This window comes from Pygocentrus nattereri, chromosome 25, assembly GCF_015220715.1.
Source record: "Pygocentrus nattereri isolate fPygNat1 chromosome 25, fPygNat1.pri, whole genome shotgun sequence".
Classification (NCBI taxonomy): Eukaryota; Metazoa; Chordata; class Actinopteri; order Characiformes; family Serrasalmidae; genus Pygocentrus; species Pygocentrus nattereri.
In genome coordinates, this window is record NC_051235.1 from 13286832 (window position 1) to 13304410 (window position 17579).

The 17579-nt window shown below is 41.1% G+C and overlaps 1 protein-coding gene across 5 annotated transcripts; it reads right to left on the reverse strand.

The window, feature by feature from the left end:
• Nucleotides 1–1751: 1751 nt before the first annotated feature.
• Nucleotides 1752–7533, reverse strand: irx6a (iroquois homeobox 6a). 5 transcript variants are annotated; one of them, XM_037534370.1, is made up of 8 exons: nucleotides 7501–7533; nucleotides 6580–6818; nucleotides 5602–5862; nucleotides 4941–5050; nucleotides 4502–4797; nucleotides 3538–4221; nucleotides 2866–2971; nucleotides 1752–2449 (listed from the first exon to the last, which is right to left on the reverse strand). In XM_037534370.1, the coding sequence occupies exons 2-8, from the start codon at nucleotides 6643–6645 to the stop codon at nucleotides 2407–2409; spliced, it is 1566 nt and encodes a 521-aa protein (XP_037390267.1). In that variant the 5' UTR covers nucleotides 6646–6818; nucleotides 7501–7533; the 3' UTR covers nucleotides 1752–2406. The 5 variants fall into 5 exon arrangements, with proteins under 5 accessions (XP_037390267.1, XP_017579456.1, XP_017579458.1 ...); XM_017723967.2 differs by lacking the exon at nucleotides 7501–7533 and having other exon boundaries at nucleotides 6580–6954; XM_017723969.2 differs by lacking the exon at nucleotides 7501–7533 and having other exon boundaries at nucleotides 5602–5812; nucleotides 6580–6953.
• Nucleotides 7534–17579: the final 10046 nt, after the last annotated feature.

Genomic DNA, 17579 nt, shown 5'->3' on the forward strand with positions numbered 1-17579 from the left:
ACCAGGTTCTTAAAATCTTAAAATCTTTTTTTTTTGCATGTTATTATAGAGCATGTCCAGCTCTGATTTTCTTTTAATCTAAACAGTATTCAGAAAGCGCTTCGGAGAGATTATATTTCGAGAGATTTGCCGAAACATATCTCGCCTGTTGGACAGATTGGCGGATAATCTTAAAGCACGCTCCGCTGACCTTTAATAAAAAATAATTAAAAATAAGCGGAGGGAAGATCCTTCGCTGCTTTCTGTGATCTCGAGACGTTTTGACGACACGCCTTTTATTTTGAAGACACTGCTTCAGCCTTTGGGTGCAGTTTGACATATAAACCTTCATTTATTTGTTTGTTTGGATAGTTTAAAGTATTTTAAACCCTCCTCCTTTCTCATTGGCTGTTGGTTACTGTATGCCCAGCATTTCAACTGTTTATGTGCGAATGTTTATGCCTGCTGTACGAGCATTAAGGTCATTGATCCAGTGCTTCCCTTTATTCCCATCTGGCTGTAGGCCTCTTAACTAGTGGTGGCGTATTCAGCGCCTTATCAGATTTATCAAGTCAATGTGACAGAAATAACAGCCTGTCATATATTGCGTTATGATGATCGCCCCCTTTGTCAAGTGGGGGTTGGGGGGTGTCTCTCTGGTCTTTGGTCAAGTCATACAAGTGCACAGCCTGCTTTACCGACCACAAACTGGCCACGGGGCTTTCTGAGTAGACCTAACCGGACCTAATACTCTTATTATGACATCCTCTAATCCTTCCAATCCGACCTGAAATAATGTTTATCATTCAGGGACTTGTAAATTTGAGGTCAGGGGTTTTGCGCCCGAAGGCATTTTTAAAAGTTTAGCTCAGTGTTTTTTGTTTTGTTTTGTTTTTTTTTTTAAAGCGCATGAAAGAATTGGATGTTTGTTTAGAAGTTTCAGGACTGTCTGTCTTTAAAATGAAATATATACTGATTTTATTTAAAATATGCTGATTTTGATATTATTTTTTAAAAAGTGGTTTCTCATCATTTCTAATAAAAACAGTTTCAGCTGGATCACAACTGATTAAATCCAGACGTCATTTTTGGCTTCTAAGTCATGTCGCTTTTTTTTTTTTTCTAAATTGGTATTGTTGCTCAAACAAAAATAGAACTGGCTGTTTAATCGCTTTGCCAATAGCAAAAAGGGATTTTCTCAGGCTTTAAGGATGGCACTGCTTTGTAAGCCCCATAAGAGGCTGAAGAAGAGTGGGAAGTCTAACTCAATCAGCGAGGCTCTATTATACGCACATAACGGCCATTCTAATAAGCTCTGGGTGCTTCTCCTTCAAGCTACGTCAAAATGTACATCTCCCAGACCGAGGCACTGCAGTGATCCGCCTCGAGCTCCCTCCTGCGCGAGGGCTCCCATACGAGCCCGATTTGAGCGCGAGCAGCCTGCTGGATGGAGCTGGTGCGGAGCGGCCCCGGGGACAAAGCCGCATTCATAACGTGTTCCTGCCTGCGCTGTTTGATGCCACTACCGATTAAACGATGACAATGAGGCAATGATGTCCCCCTTTCTTCCGTGCCTTGTAGAGTTCATTCACGTCCTCGACTCAGTGCTGACCTTCCAGCAACGTCCCGGCTTCAGGCGCCGAGTCAAGAAGATAAACTTTGATCAAGTGCAGAGCTTCAAATGGTTTAATTGGCCCATTAGAGAGGAAGCAATAAATAAATAAATAAATAAATAAATAAATAAATAAATCACCACACAGAAACGACAGGTCTTGGAAAAAAATGCATTCTTATAAAATAGTTTATAAATGGCGAACACGGAACACTTATAGGCCCGTTCACAATGTCCTTTTCTTTTCTTCTTCTTTTTTGTCTTTTGTCGAACATGGCTCATTCTTTAGGCTGCAATACTCAGAGTCAGTAAGCAAATAAAACATTAATAATAATAATAATAAAAAAGGCTCACGACAAGCTTCACATTTGTCCCCCCAAAACAAACAGACAAACAAACGAGAAAAAAAAAAAAAACAAACAAACACGGAGAAACATTTAGCACGTGACCACGGGAAATAAACTACACAACGAAACATTGAGAGAGACGCATGGCACGGAAATAAATAGTGAAATAAATGAAAGAATAAAACAATAAATAGATAAATAAGACCACTAAACTACGATTGCCATTGCAGACATCAGAAATTCACAGACATGTTTTTTTTTTGTTTTGTTTTGTTTTGTTTGTTTCATAACAGTTGCATTTTTTTTAAACATTGCATAAAGTCATCAACACCATGGAAATCATATTGTGCAAAATTATGGCTACCTCCGCGTTCACAGTTCCTGCGGAGCGGCCCATTCAGCGCGCTCACGTTTCAGCTGCCAAGAGCTTTTTGTACGTCGTCTCAGGTCCGTAGTGCATAATTGAAGTTACAGAAACGTCCCGGTGCGTAAGGGTAGCGCCTCCGCGAGCCTGAGTGCAGGAGAGAGGCAGATGAGTGAGTAAATACTCAGGCAAAAGAAACCCAGGCAGTGGCAAACACGATCACAACAGTGAACACTGTACAGGTGACTGTTACATACGTGCGTGTTAGTTGGCTTTTTTCAAGCTGAGCAATAGACGCAGTAATCCATTAATATTGCCTAGATCTGCATGGCAAATGTTTCTTAGCATTGCATTTTAGTTGTTGTAATGCCATCAGCTCTGATGCACCTGTATTTACTGAAGGCTTGAAGCCTTAGGTTATTGTAATCCAACCTGATTGGATTTATCAGTGTTTACTGCACTGGAAGCAGTGCTCTTTCCATGTTGTTGCTAGGAACATAAAACTGCTTCACAGGAAGAGTGTGTGTGTATGAGCATGCTCTCAAAGGGCTCACCTGCCTCACCTCTTCATCACAGGTCTGAAAGCGGTTGTCTTGGTGTCCTGCAGCGTTAGACACGTGTCACTGAGCTCGGAGGCTTCGGACTCAGACTTGGCCCCACTGCAGAATCCTGGAAAAACACATAGTACATATTCTTAATGTGCCCAGAGTGACTCAGACAGGCCAGTCCGGAATGCAATCTCACTTCAGCTCACTTGATTTTTATGAAATTATGCCTGAATGTAGACTAAACTGAATCTGAATGACCCTGCCATACCAGAGTATGTTCTGAAATGCTACTGCAAAGCAAATCTATCAGATAAAGCGACAGAAGTTCATGGACAGCCCAGCAGGCATCAACACTCTTAATATTAAAGGAGGCGGAAAGGATTAGGTGCCATAGATTTACTTTTGGTCCCTGAGGAACCTTTAAAAGGATGGTTCCTTAAAGCAGTGGTTCACTAATCGGTCCTCAGGAGCACCGATTTGAGAACCACTGTCTTAAAAAGCTGTTCATAAAAGTGCAGAACATTTTTAAAGTTTAAAGAACCTCCACATAATCTACATGTTCTATACTACATATCCAAGCCAAGAACCATATTCAATCTTTATTTTCAAGACTGAATTGTTCAGAACCACTCAAATCTCTCTCTTTAGGACATTCTGTCTTGAAATAAATGTTCTGAGAAGTTCTACCTTCCATGCTGGAGTACTGGCAGGAGTCTGTCAGGGCCTGGTAGGAGGAACAGTGAAGTTGTAGGCCTCTGTAGCTTCCTGTGTTGTATGCCTTATTTAGCCCCTGTGCTCCCTCTTCGAAAAGGCTCTCAGTGTTTCCCAGGCTCGTGGGGTCCTGGAGGCCCTTGGCATCCCCACACTGCCCTCCGGTGCCCACCACAGGTACCCGGGATGTTTGTAGCTGGCAGTTTCCCACTCCACCCCCAGTCCGTATCTCCCCTGCATTATGGGTGCTCCCCAGCACCACCCCAGAAGCTGCAGTCTGGGCCAGAGACCAGATCCGTGGCTTCTGATCCGACGATGCCTGGAAGTGGGACAGGGAAATGGGGCCCATGGAAGTGGATAAAGTCGGAGGCTGCTGCTGCTGCTGTTTGGAGCCCAGAGGGTCCAGGTAGTCTGGAACAAGGGCTGTCACGCCCTTTAGGCCGCAAGGGAAGGAAGGGAAGCCAGAGGGTACAGGCAGGTCGGCGTTGCAGTCTCTCTTTGGGGGGGTGGACGTGGGCACAGAGGGTTGGGCGAGAGCCAGTGCATCCTGGCCAGATTTCTCACAGTCGCTGTCCAGCTTGTCACAGTCCTCATCCTCATCCTCGATGTCATCCAGGTCACTGAGGCGCAGGTCCCGCTCTTCTTTACAGTCTTTAGAGTCTACGCAAGAATGGACAATTCTTGATTAGGTTGATGCCCAGTGATTGTGGACTGTTTGATTTTTATTAACAAAAAAAAAAAAAACAAGCAGATCAAGAATTATAAAGGATTAATAAAAATGATGGAATATTAAGGAGCTATACATGGGCCCACACTTCCTCACCTGCACAACTATGTCAATGACATTTTAGTTCCATTTAAAGTTACGAAGAATGTTTATCAGTTATCAAATAAAAAAAGATTAGTACCTGAATAATATGCGCAGATAAAAGATATCTACCTTTGGTGACACATTCCTGCTCCATCTTATCCAGGTTCTCCTTCTTGTCATCTCCTGCTTTGTTCTTGGGTGACCAGGTCATCTTGTTCTCCTTCTTCAGCCTCCTCCTGGCGTTGGCGAACCAGGTGGACACTTGGGTGAGGGTCATTTTGGTGATGATGGCCAGCATGATCTTTTCGCCCTTGGTTGGGTACGGGTTCTTCCGGTGTTCATAAAGCCATGTTTTGAGAGTGCTTGTGGTCTCGCGGGTGGCATTTTTCCTCCTGGCTGAGCCATTGAAGTCTACCGACCCGTACCTGAAAAAATGATGAATTTAACTCACACATTTACATAGTACAACGCAGTGGTCACAAATTTACTATTATAGACTGCCTACTTTGTTTTAAAAGAAGTTTAAAGGCATTTGGATGCTGCAGTGTCAGCTTTGGCTTAGTCTCACCTGTCATACTGGTACTGGCCCAGTGAGTGGTCGTAAGGGTAGTAAGCAGCGGGCTGGCTGATCCCACTGTGGAGGCTTCCAGTGCCCTCCTTAATCTCATACTGTGGGTTCTGCAAATAAAACACGTAGAACAAAAGTGTGAACAATCAGAAGTTTAAAAGTAAGTAAATAGAGTAAGCACAGCTCTTAAGTTAGACAATGAAGGTGAGTGTAAAGCGCAAATAAAATATTACTTTTGTGTTCTTTTTGTTTATTTATTATTTATTTATTTAGTATTACAATAAGAAATCAATATAGGGGAAGCTGTCTCCTATCTAAGAGAGAGAGGGTGTGTGTGTGTGTGTGAGAGCGAGAGAGAGAGAGAGAGAGAGAGGGAGACAGAGAGAGAGAGAGAGAGAGCAATAAATCAAAAGCGATTGAGACAGCAAGTGCTTATCTGGTCGTTTTCGCCGATTACTCCAAAAGTTCCTCCAGTCTGATGCTCAACCCAACGCGGAGGAAAATCGATGGCGCGCCGACACCGCGCGAATAAGGGGCTCGATCGATGGAGCTCGAGACCCCGGGCTTTTTCCTTTTCTCTCTCTCTTTCTCTCTCACTCTCCCGCTCTCTCTCTCTCTCTCTCTCTTTTGATCAGATTAAAGTGCAAAGTGCAGCACGTACCAGTGTGGAGTAGATGGCGGAGGGCTCCGCGCTGTACTGGAAGTAGTTGGCGTAGTTGTGGCCGGCGGCGTACGGGGAGCCGTACATGCCGAGCGCCGCGGCGTTGAGCTCGGGGCGCGCGCTCGCCAGCAGCCGGTTCTCGTAGGTCGGGCAGCAGAAGGAGGCGGCGGCGGCGGCGGAGTGCGGAGCGCTCGAGCCGTCAGACACCGACCTGGAAATCGAATCGCAGCAAGTCGTACTGGGGTTTGGCGACACGAAAAACTGCATGAAGAAAACCACGGGAGGACACGTTATTTTGGAGGTCTTTGCTACGGAGACATCTTCCTGTCTTTACTCTGTTTAGACTAAATGTAAAGTTAAAAAGGTAGGAGTTTTCCCCCAGGAAAATTCTGTTTTTAATAAAAAAATGTTCTTAATAAAGATACCATGTATTGTTGTAATATTTTCATATAAAAAACCCCAGAAAATTAAGGGCTGCTGACGCCTCCGGTGCGTTTTGACGCAGCAGAAAAGTGTCCTAAAACTTTTTCCCTCACGTCTTATTGAAGAAGTTTGCTACCCATTCCGCTCCCACTCGAGTATGAGAAATTTACCGGAGCAAAATGAAAGTAGGCTATAAATAACTCCACGCACAAAACGTCACATTAAAGTTTGGATACCTGAACTTGCACATAGTTAAAAGCTGTGCTATGGAGCGGCGGTGAAGGGAGGAGCCGTGGCTCGCTGCAATTACACCTTAAAGGTAATGTACACATGTTTTTGTCACCCCACAACAACACGTGAGTTCATTCATAATTCAAATTACTCGCAATATTGCCACAGCCTAAGACACAGAATATATCGTGTTCTCTGACATCATTAAGAATGAGCACGTATTGCAGTGTATTACCTGAAAAAAGGCAATAAAGAAGGAAAAAGAAAAAAAAAAGAAGGTGAAGTCTTTAAGAAGAAGTCGTGTTAGTAATCGTTTTGGCTTACCTGAGAAGTTGCATTGTAAGGATATCCAAACTGAGAGAAAGACATAGCTGCTTCTTTTGTTACCATCAGCAAATATTCTTCTCCGCTGATCGATTGAAACCAAATCTACTTCAAATCCACCGTCTTACACGCATTTCCACGCTCGGCCTTTCGCTCAATAATAGATGACTGCACTTTTAGAGGGGAGTGCTGAGGCTGTTTACGCCTGCCCTTAGTTTTTATATGTATGCCTAATCCCCCTAAGGAAACAAGAAATTAGAGTAAATCCTAATCAAGTACAAAAAATATTGTTGCTGGTGCTGAAGAAAGCTTAAAGGATAACGTAAGACTTGCAAGATATGGACTTCTGCTTGTGCCATTATTTGTGCCTCTATAGTTCTTTAGCATTCATCCATGCAGGGCTAGCGGCGTGACGTCACTGTAATCCCGGCTCGCCGGGGCGGCTGGGAGAGAATAATGTGTTTGCCAATCACATCTAGCAGCGCGCTTTTCTTCAGATGTGTTTTGCAAACCCACCCCCCCCCACCACGCCACCTCCACCACCACCACACGCGCTCATCCCGTCCTGTCCTCTCGGTTTTGTGCATTAAACCATTTTACAGCTTGAAAAAGATTTGTAAAGGAGTCTTAGCAGGCAGTTTTCCTAAATGTGCCCTGAAATGCCCTGAAATATACATAAAACAGAATAAAACTTTATATAAAACAATAAATAACCAGCAGTACAGAAGTGTATGTATGTATGTATATACATATATATATGTCTTAGCACTTCTGTACTGCTGGTTATCTATTGTTTTTTTTCTAGGCTACACCAAACCATCAGCATCAATACACGTGCCAGCACTAATAACTTTTCATTGCCTTCTATTTTTATTTCCACTTCTTTTTTTTCTGTGTAATCTAACTTTTATAGTTATATACCTAATAAAGCTCATAAAGCTCCAATACTTCAGTGAGGGCTTTTTGGTGGAAGACCTCGCATCTGTCCGTCCGACCTGATGTTAATGACGATGATGTTTCCATCTCTGTCTATTAGGGGGAGCAGCAGTCCTGCGGGCGAGCGAGCATGCGCGGAGAGGAGCCTCTGGCAGGTCAATACAAGACTGATTGATGGGCGTCCCGGGACCTACGTGACCATTACGAGAAATGCGTAATTGCGTCAATTAACAGATGGAAATGGCCTTGTTTAACCAGGCAGTTACGCACTGAGAATGCAGGCTTTGAGGTGAAACTCGAAGAGCGGGGAGGAAAAAAACTGGGGGGTAGGTGGGTGTGTTGGGGGGTACTGGAAGTCAAAAAAGGAAGAAGAAAAGAGGTAGAAAAAGGAGGAGAAGAAAAAAGTAAAATGAGGTGGTTTCTCTCATGTCTAATTATACGGCAGCAGTGGGAAGTGACGGTAACTGCATTTTAATTGAATGATGCGCACTTGAAAGCACTGGGAGAAATAACATGGGATAAAATGTAGGTAAAGGGTAAAGAATATGAAGATTTATTTGATGTTTGAGACAATATAATTAGAAATAAAGAACCCCCCCCCCCCACTCTCTCTCTCTCTCTGAACTATGAGCTGTTGTTATTACCATATTGGGTAACCCTTTCCCCTCTCCTCCTCCTCCTCCTCCTTCTTCTTATTCTTCCTTATCTTCTTCTTCTTCTTCTTCTTCTTCTTTTTCTTCTTCTTCTTCTTCTGTAACAAACCGTCTTGCGGTGTTGAGTGAAAAGCGCATCATCACGCACCACGCAACTCGGGCACAACTGTGACGTCAAGCCCTCCCCTGCCACCCCCTCCTCCCCGGGCTGATCCCTTATCCGTTCTCTTCTACTCGTCTTGTAGCCTGAATTTCATCAGAGGCAGAGATAATATGTGAAGAACATCTCAGCGCTTTAAAAAGGGGTCTCGAACTCAGAGATCCCACTGCGATTACAGGCGCTCTCATCGAGTGGCGCCAGAGAGCCGCGCGTAAGGATGTAGAAATGGAAACACACACCACACACACACACAGGCTCAGCGAGCGCGCGCCCGAGCCGCAGTGACACGCAGGCCTATGAATACTTTATGGTGGTCCACTCGAAGCCACTGGCATGGCCACACGAACTGTGCTGAAGGCCTGGGAACACACTCGTATTACCCATATGTCCCCCGGATGAGGGGACCTCCATTAAAACACGGGATGAGGGAGGGGGAGATGGGGGGGGGGGGGGGTGGCTTGCTGAAACTAAAAACTCTTACAGTAATACACCAGCGCGAGCTCTGAGGGTGCCATAATTTATGACTGAAAAAGAGTAGTTTCTAATTGAGTGTGCATGTTTACTCCATTTACCACTTATTGTCTCATATTTCATACTGAAAATGTATAATATTATTATATTTGTGCTAATAATAATTACAGTAATTACATATGAACTATTATGTAACTAGCACATTACAAAACCATTCAGCTTATTTACTTTTGGCAACCATCCTGCTAAAGTATATTTATTTTATTTATGCGGGAATTATGTTTCTGTCTAAAGTTAATTTAATGTGTCACTAAGTTGTATGCATATAGATTTTGAGGAACATCCACACCATTCCTAAATACACTTAAATATATAATAATGTATAAAAGAAGAAAATGGAAAGAAAAGAGAATGATGCCTTAAAAGAAGCGAAACCAAAACATTTGAGATTTGTACGTGTGAAGAACCTCCACATAACATATGGGTTCTAGACCAATTACAAATTTGACCTAGAACCACCCATCCAAGAGAAGAAACTTTAAGAAGCTGTCGTTTTGGTGCATGTAATGATAAGAAATAAATAAGAAGAAAATAATTTATTTTTTCTTAATAAGAAGAAAAAAGCATTTTATTATCAAAGAAACAGATACACATTCAACTCTCAGCAGGTATTTACAGTTTATTCAAATATTAAAAAGAAAGAAAAATACCTGCACAAGCTGCAAGAGAATGTAACACACACCTGCCTGCCAAAAGGAGAAGGCAGGGAGGGCAGTCAGGCTCCCTTATGGAACTTAGGTGATCATAATACTTTACTGTATCCTGAGCTTCTCGCAAGGGCATGCATGATAGCCCAAGTGCATATGGGCCCACTCATGCATTATGTATAGGCAGCAGGGCGGTGGATCTGGGAGGGGGGTGTTGAAACCTAAAGCAGCTTTAATTGAAGAGGCAGAGTGTGCTGACCACCTCTTTAATTCACCCAGATCATTTTTCCAACCCACTAGCCTATTCCCCACCCTGCTGCCCTGTCCTAGGAGCCACTTTGTCTGAACGCACACGTCACTGGTCCCCTATGATTGCCAAAGTCTGAATATTTGGTTGTGGTCAAGAGATTCAGTATGGAGATTCAGCTAGTACTGGTCTTAGACTGTGAATGCCCAGATATACCTGTGAGACATGCTTGGGAAAATTCTTGGCTTGGACTTTAAAAAAAAAAAAAAATCTTAAATCTTAAGTTGACATACTGTGCTGTGTGTATACCAGAGACATCCTTCATTTGTTAAAATTACAGTCAAAATAGCCATTAAGTTAATTTTTCTGGATCAAGAAAAGCAGGAAGCACATATTCAGCATAAAATTACACAGAAGCATCAACAACTAAATAGAATATTAAATCTTTTAGTATTTCTTATATTCACCTTTTATCTTTATTACAGCTCCCAGTCTTTTCCGGAGACATTTCAAAGAAATTTGCAGGGATATTTTTCCACACCTCAAAAGTTCAGTCTCAGAAGTTAATTGCATTTTCTGAAATCTGGACTCAAGCATGGTCAGTTCATTCTTCTGAGAAGAACCAGCAGCTTCTTCGATTTGCAGATGTTCTGCTTTTACTTTTACAGAGCTGCTACTCTGTACCTGCACTGTACACTTTATGTACAGATCACTGTTTACATCTTTTTTTTTTTTTTTTACAAATAGTACTTCTGCATTTACTGTACTGTACTGCAATTCACCATGCACATTTCTGTCTATATACCTGATACACTTGAATATCTGACTATGCACTAACTGTTCTTTACATCCAATACACCTATAACACTTGCTTATGCACATCTTGTCTACGTTCGACACCTGCACCTACTATGCACATTTTGTCTGTCTTTTACTGTCTTTTGTCTTTGCACCGTTTACTATGCATCTTTTATTACTGCACTGGAAAAGCAGCCCGATAGTGTTTTGTTATACTGTACTACCCGGTATTGTATAATGACAATAAAGTTGAATTGAATTGAATTGAATTGTTCTGTTACTATGTTCTGTCTTCTTTTCCTCAGTAATGGCTTCTTTACAGCTACACATCTTTTTAGACTGGGAGTTTTGAATTGTCTTCTCACAGTGGAAGGATAGATAGAAACATCTGTGGACTTTTTTGGATCTGAAGCAAGAGCAGAGCTTGATTTTCTTTTCTCAGTTTCAATCAATGTTTATTAGACAGTTTTTGTGGTCTAGAAGGCCTTGCATAGTTGATAGGAATCCTCTCTATATCTTTTCATGCTTTTTGTGAAGGTCCAATTTGTAAACATGTTTTTTCAAACATGTTTTTAGTTTTCCTTTGAAATCCCCCTTGCTTATGCAAAGGTATTATATTATCTAATCTCCACAGAAATATCTCCTGCAAAATGAGCAACTTAATGGCCATTTACACTGGATCTTAAAGAAATGAAGGATGGTCTCAGAGTTTTGCACAGTACTGTAGAACCTTTGCATTAAGTGGAGGCACTACTAAGTTTGAGAAGCTTCTTCACACATATTTATTTTGAAGAATCATCCATTGAACGGTTCTTTAGAGAGCCAACAGTGGTTCTATTAAGGCATTCTTACAAAGAACCCAGGTTGGTTCAGTGGGAAGATTCTGTTTTAAGAGTGGATAATTAATAATATCTTTTAGTTATGTTATCAATTGAGTTATTGCAGTTAATTTTTAGAGGTTTGGAAATATTTCAGTTGGCAAACACAAAGGCCTACAGAAATATTCTACATGTATTGGCACAGATGTACGAAACCAAGTTTAGATTACTTTCTGTATCTTGTAATGTTCTGCAAAATGTCATTTTATATTGTTCATCGAGTTGGAATATTGAAGTGCTCTTGTCAGGACCTATTTCAGGAAAGCACCTTCATAAGTTGGCAAACTCTGAATTATAGTTAATGTACAGAATGTTCTAAGCTGTCTATAGCACAGGTAGGTGAATGGGCTCTTTGGTTACTTGCGTGTGCGTGTATGCTAGCACCTGTGTTAGCCTTGCATGAGGATTATCGGGGCTCAAAGCCACTGCACAAAAAGGTTAAACCAACAGCTGGCTTCACCTTCTCATTTAATACATTTCTCCTGCTGCTTTAATGAATTTCACAAAGCTTTGCAGGTTTTTCATAAGACAGATCAGAGCTTTTTTTATGAAATAATAATAAGGGGAGACAGAGAGAGGCAGAACGGATAGGAGGGGACATTTACAAATGCAGAAGACTGATATCTCATTAGGCAAAGCTGATATAGGCCTGATATATTCCAATGAATCCTTCACACAATGTCCTGAATTATTACACACACGCGCACACATACATGTACACTTCATTCCCAGCCAGGTAATAATACTGCTAAATTATCCAAAAATTGAAAAAGAAAGTAATAAATATTCTAATGAGAAGTGCTCAAATGATTATGAATGTGGTCATAGCAGTGCCCAGCAAAGCCCAAAATAAACTTTTGCAGATTAAATTGACCATGGAGAGACTTTAGTACCTTTATTAAAAAAAGACGTTATGACTCCAGATTTTTTCTAATGAAGTCTATGCACCCGCGTAATGAGCTGGGAATTATTTTTGCCTGTGTTATGCCTAGACCTTCATTAAGCACTCATATATCTGGTTTATGAACTGGACAGTAGATAAGAATGATGGGAAGGTCAATCTAGTTTGAACTTTCTGCTATAATGAGAAGAATAAAAGAAAAATAAAATGTTTTCACAATAGATTTCTGGATTTGTGTCATCAGTCTATAATAGGCATCATGTTCGTATGGGAAACTCTGAACCTAAGCCCTTTTTTATATTTCTAGCAGTTTTGAAAATCACCACTATTGGTGGTAAACAACTATGTTCAAACGCTGGTACGTTTTGCCGTATATGGATCATTTTCTTCTGAATGTTGTTGGACGTTCTGAATTATGAGGCTAATGTCCTTACTTGCAACATTATATTTATTCATTAATTTATTATTTATTAATTAATTGTTGATGTGGTTTCACTTGTGAGGATGATTTTTTTGAACTGTGTTTCAAAAATCATGGTCACTGAAGATTTTCAATAATGATGTGTAATAATGTTTAAAATATCATGCCAATTAATATATTGCAGCAATGTTGGTAAATACTAAAGAGACTCAGTGGCTGTTTATTAGGAGAAAGAACATTAGCCCAACTCACACGCCAGCTAAAGCCTTGGGAAATAGAAGCTAGGGAGCAGCAATGCTCTGACAAACAGCAGGGACCACAGGGACTCACAATATTCCTAACTTCATGTTTGTTGCACTTTAGTTTTGTTTTGACTACCTACCTAACATATTTTTCTACTATTTTGATTGTGTATTTATGTTTCAGCTGTGTGTGTATCATTAGTTACATGGTACCAGACCTAGCAATTAGTTAGTGACCTTGTTTGAGTAGTTTAGGATTTCCTCAAGATAAAACAAGGTTCTATAAGATAAGAAATAATTCAAATAATTCTAAATCAAGAGAAGATTTGCTTCTGTAACATCAATTTGTGAAAAATCTTATCTTCACCTTATGAGATCTAAGAACCAAAGACAGGAGACTTCTGTAAGTGTGGCCCCAGGACAACGTATGACAACTTATGACAGCATATGATGTCTGCCATGACAATTTTATGACATGGTTAGTCAATGTTGGGTAGCAGTGCTCAGGTAATGCGATAGCTTTTAAGAGTTGACTTACTTTCATGTGACATTATTTTAGTGTTCAGGGGTGTAGCATTATTTGTATTTTGACTGTAAAAAGGCCTCTAAATTCAGAGGATACAGTGTCAGTTGAGGGGACAATGTACACAGGACAAAATGAATCATGTTTGAAACATTTTTGTTTATCACAGGGCGCAATCAGGCTTTTTCTTTTTTAATGCCATTTATTTTTCTCATAGAGAAGATTTCCAAGATGCCAACCACAAAACGACGCATGACTTCAGATGTCTATTGCGGCAAAAAGGATAAGAGTAGAAAAACACCCTAAAGGCCTTGCATTTAGACTGTACTACACATACTTCACATGGTGCAATACTTTCATGTGCTTTCACAAGTGATTGGCTAATTCAACTGTCTTTGAAAGTGTAGATCATCTTCTTGCTTGCACGTATGTGTGTGGTTACATGTAAGCTTCAGCAGCTGGCAGATGCCTCTGCAGGTTGTGCTGTAAACCTATCATCAGTGGTACTGTCAAGGATTTGTTATTTGTTGCATACACAGTGGCCTGGTAGTGACTCCAGGAAATGACTTGGTTTCTTTGGATAGGTGTGATGGGTGTTCAAAAGCCTTATGATATACACTACGGTGTAAAAATGAGAAATCACCTTTCATTTATATAATTTGCAGTAAAAACAGCCATTAATACTGTTGTGGCTTTGCACTCCACCCCCTTCTCACTCATGACTCTCTCTCTGCCTTCCACGCCGAAGTTCGTCGCCGTTGGGTGTCTGGGCCCCGCTTTCCTGCTTGCCCTCACAGCCGTCATCGTTGGGGCCCGGGGGGCAGGCGCATGCCACAAAAATGTATTCATTCTTTATTGGCAAGGAAAGAAGCAGAAAATATATTTAATTGAAAATTACACAGAAGCCTCAACATTTAAATATAATTTTAGATTTGTTTATTGTAAATATTGTGTATTTATGTTTATATTTTTATATTTTATTATATTTTATTGTACTTCACTGTGTATTGTAGTTTATTGTATTGTATTGTGTCTTATTGTTATTGTATTGCATTGAATGGCACAGAGTTCTGCGTTCAACTCTGTTTCTTTTCCTCTCGGTGTCTGCAGTGACATATTTGTTTCTAGCAGTATCTGAGCTCAGGAATGTCTTTTTCTCTAAGCTATTGGTAACTAGCAAAGATACTTTCTCTAGATTGACAAAGCACTTCTTGTAAGTCGCTCTGGATAAGGGCGTCTGCTAAATACTGTAAATGTTAATGTAAATGTAGATTTTTCAGTATTTGGTTTGTCCATCTTTTCTCTTCATTACAGCTTCCATTATTTTCACTCACTTTCAGTTTTTCAAAGGATTTGGCAGGGATGTTTTCCACACATCCAAATTTCAGTCTTAGATGTTAGTTGCACTTTCTGCTTCTCACATCCAAGTAATCCCAAAAACATTAAGTGATGTTGAGGTCTGGACTCCGAGGTGGTCACTCCATTGTTCTGAGAACAGCTTCATTTGATTTGCAGATCTTTTTATTTTACAACAGCTTCTTAACATCTACACATCCTTTTAGACCCATAGCATTGAGTTGTCATCTTTCAGTGGAAGGATGAACAGAAACAGCTGTGGAATTTGTCAGATCTGCAGCAGGAGCTTTCTTCTATTTCTCAAAGATGAAAGCTTTATTGTTTATTGATGGTGACCGTTTTGGTGGTCTACCATAGTTAAGAGTCTGGTTTTGGAAACTCCTGTTTGCCCTTCTTAATGCAAGTGAATTGTCTCCACAGAAACATCTCCTGAGAAATCAATTACCTAATGACAATTTTGAATGGAAATTAAAAAAACAAAATTATGGTGATTAGGAATGATGATTTACACAGTTTTGTACCTTCGATTTCCATAAATGCACGTTGTCTCTTTTTCATATTGAATGAAGCTAAAAGAGTGTGTGGGCAGTTCTTTGTAATATGGCTTCTAGACACTTCCAAAGACGGTTATAACCAAATTCACATTTCTTTGTTTAAGTGAGAGAGTAAACTGGTTTGCATTACTGTCATCCTAATTGAGGATTGACAGGATTATATTGAGTCATAGTTTACAGCATGAGCAGTGGCAGTGTCCATGTTTGAAACTAACATAACTTTAACTGATTTGTTTAAACCGGGTATTGCGTTCACCTAATTTTATTAAAACTCTTCTCCTCCCCTTTCTTCTCTTCTCTTCTCTTCTCTTCTCTTCTCTTCTCTTCTCTTCTCTTCTCTTCTCTTCTCTTCTCTTCTCCTTCAGAATGTCCTCTGTTCCTTCAATCTGTGCCCCCCCTTTCACCAAGGGAGGTCCCATCTGGTTGCAGGCGGTTAAGTGAAAAGTGTTGCCAATACAAATAGCTGCACTTGATGTTTGTTTGCATAAACTGTTTTGAGAGGCTGCACCAGTTTTTTCTTCTTCTTGCTCTTATTTTGCAGAGACATGAGTCATCAGTATGAGGTTGGAGGCAACAAGTAAGCCAGGGGACATAATGCATAATGTTTGATTTGATTTGTTTTCTTTCCCTTGTTCTCTTTTTCTAAGGAATATGTATATTTATTCATTTTTTTTGGTTTAAGTTCATCCCTGGGTCCCAGCAGATCTTCTCTGCAGCAGTCTGGCTTCTGTGGTTTTGTTGCATGGGGAAGGACAAAGGGTTAAGCCTTATTTTCTGCTAGCATTAAAGCAACGCAGGCCATAGTAATGTCAAATTTACTTTTCCACTTGCCATCACTTCAAAGACGTGCTCTGGGTACCATGCAGTATTAGTATGGAGAGGTCCTCCTAATTGAGAAGCGAGGTTTTTTGCCTTTCTCTTTTGATTTTGCTCCTGAGCCGCGGCAACAGCAGAGGAGGAGAAATGCCGCGGCATGTAGGGTGGGAGCAGTCAGGATTGGGTTACATGTACGGAAAAGAAAAGAACACTCATTTATCCCTCCATTATCACAGGCACATTCGTGTTTCGGCTTCTCGTCCCGCGGTTCAGGACCAAAGCGAAAGTGACCAATTGCTAGTCATCATCACTTATCTGCGCTCATTCCGCAGGTTTAGCTAAATTGACCTGACCGCTTTCATCTTCAGGTGAGTGTCTCCTGCTGGAGGTAACTAAGACCAGACAGAGCATGGCTGTGGAAGCCTGCTTGCACAGCCCTGCTGTCTAGCCTTGCTTTGGTGGGATAAAACGGCATTTCCACCCTGTGACAGTTCAATTGCAGAGGCCTCTGGTCCTCATTTGCAGGCCGAACTTTCTCCTCCACGGTCGGTCTCCAAATGCAAGCCAGATGCCTCCGAAAATATTCCCTCCACACGTTTTGGTTTTCATCTGCCATGCCAGTGCTGTGTTATGTTAGGTCCTGGGGCTTAAAAACGCATTATACCCTTGTTTTCGGACAAGGAACCAACAGTTTCTACTCTTATTCTAAGCTGCTGTGCTTAAGCTTCACCCTTGCTATCTTGACAGGATTGTCTTTGACCACAAAATATACTCTCCCCTCAGGATGCACATGTCACTTGACTTGGGATGAGCTTACCTAGCCTTCCTCCTCATGGTTACTTGAAGGATTGGCAGATGAAAAACGATATAAAGTTTATTGCTGAACCATTATATTGACATATTCAAAGAATCCTCCTTAATCCCAGATGTCCGTTCCAGCCTAATGCAAAGTTCGACAGCTCTTGTTATAAAACAGTCAAAGCAAATGCTCTGTGAAACAAAAGGCAGCACCGTTTAATTCCAAACAGAGAATTGGCTTTGTTGCATTCTTGTGTAAGACACTAGGAATGTCACCCCTCTCTCCATAAACGATGTTATGCATTTTTGGAAGTCCTCGACATAGCATGGTCATAGCAGATTGCCATTCAGATCGCCGTTTCTTTTCTTTTCTTCTTCATTCAAATTGCCTGATATGAAGCCAGACCTGAGCAGGGTTACACTATTTTCCCTGAACAAGAATCTGGATTTAACTACAGCAGGCCTTTTGTAGAAAGAGGGAAAGGAAAAAAAACAGCCAAACTCAAAAGCAGATGTTACATAGCTGCCAACATCAAACG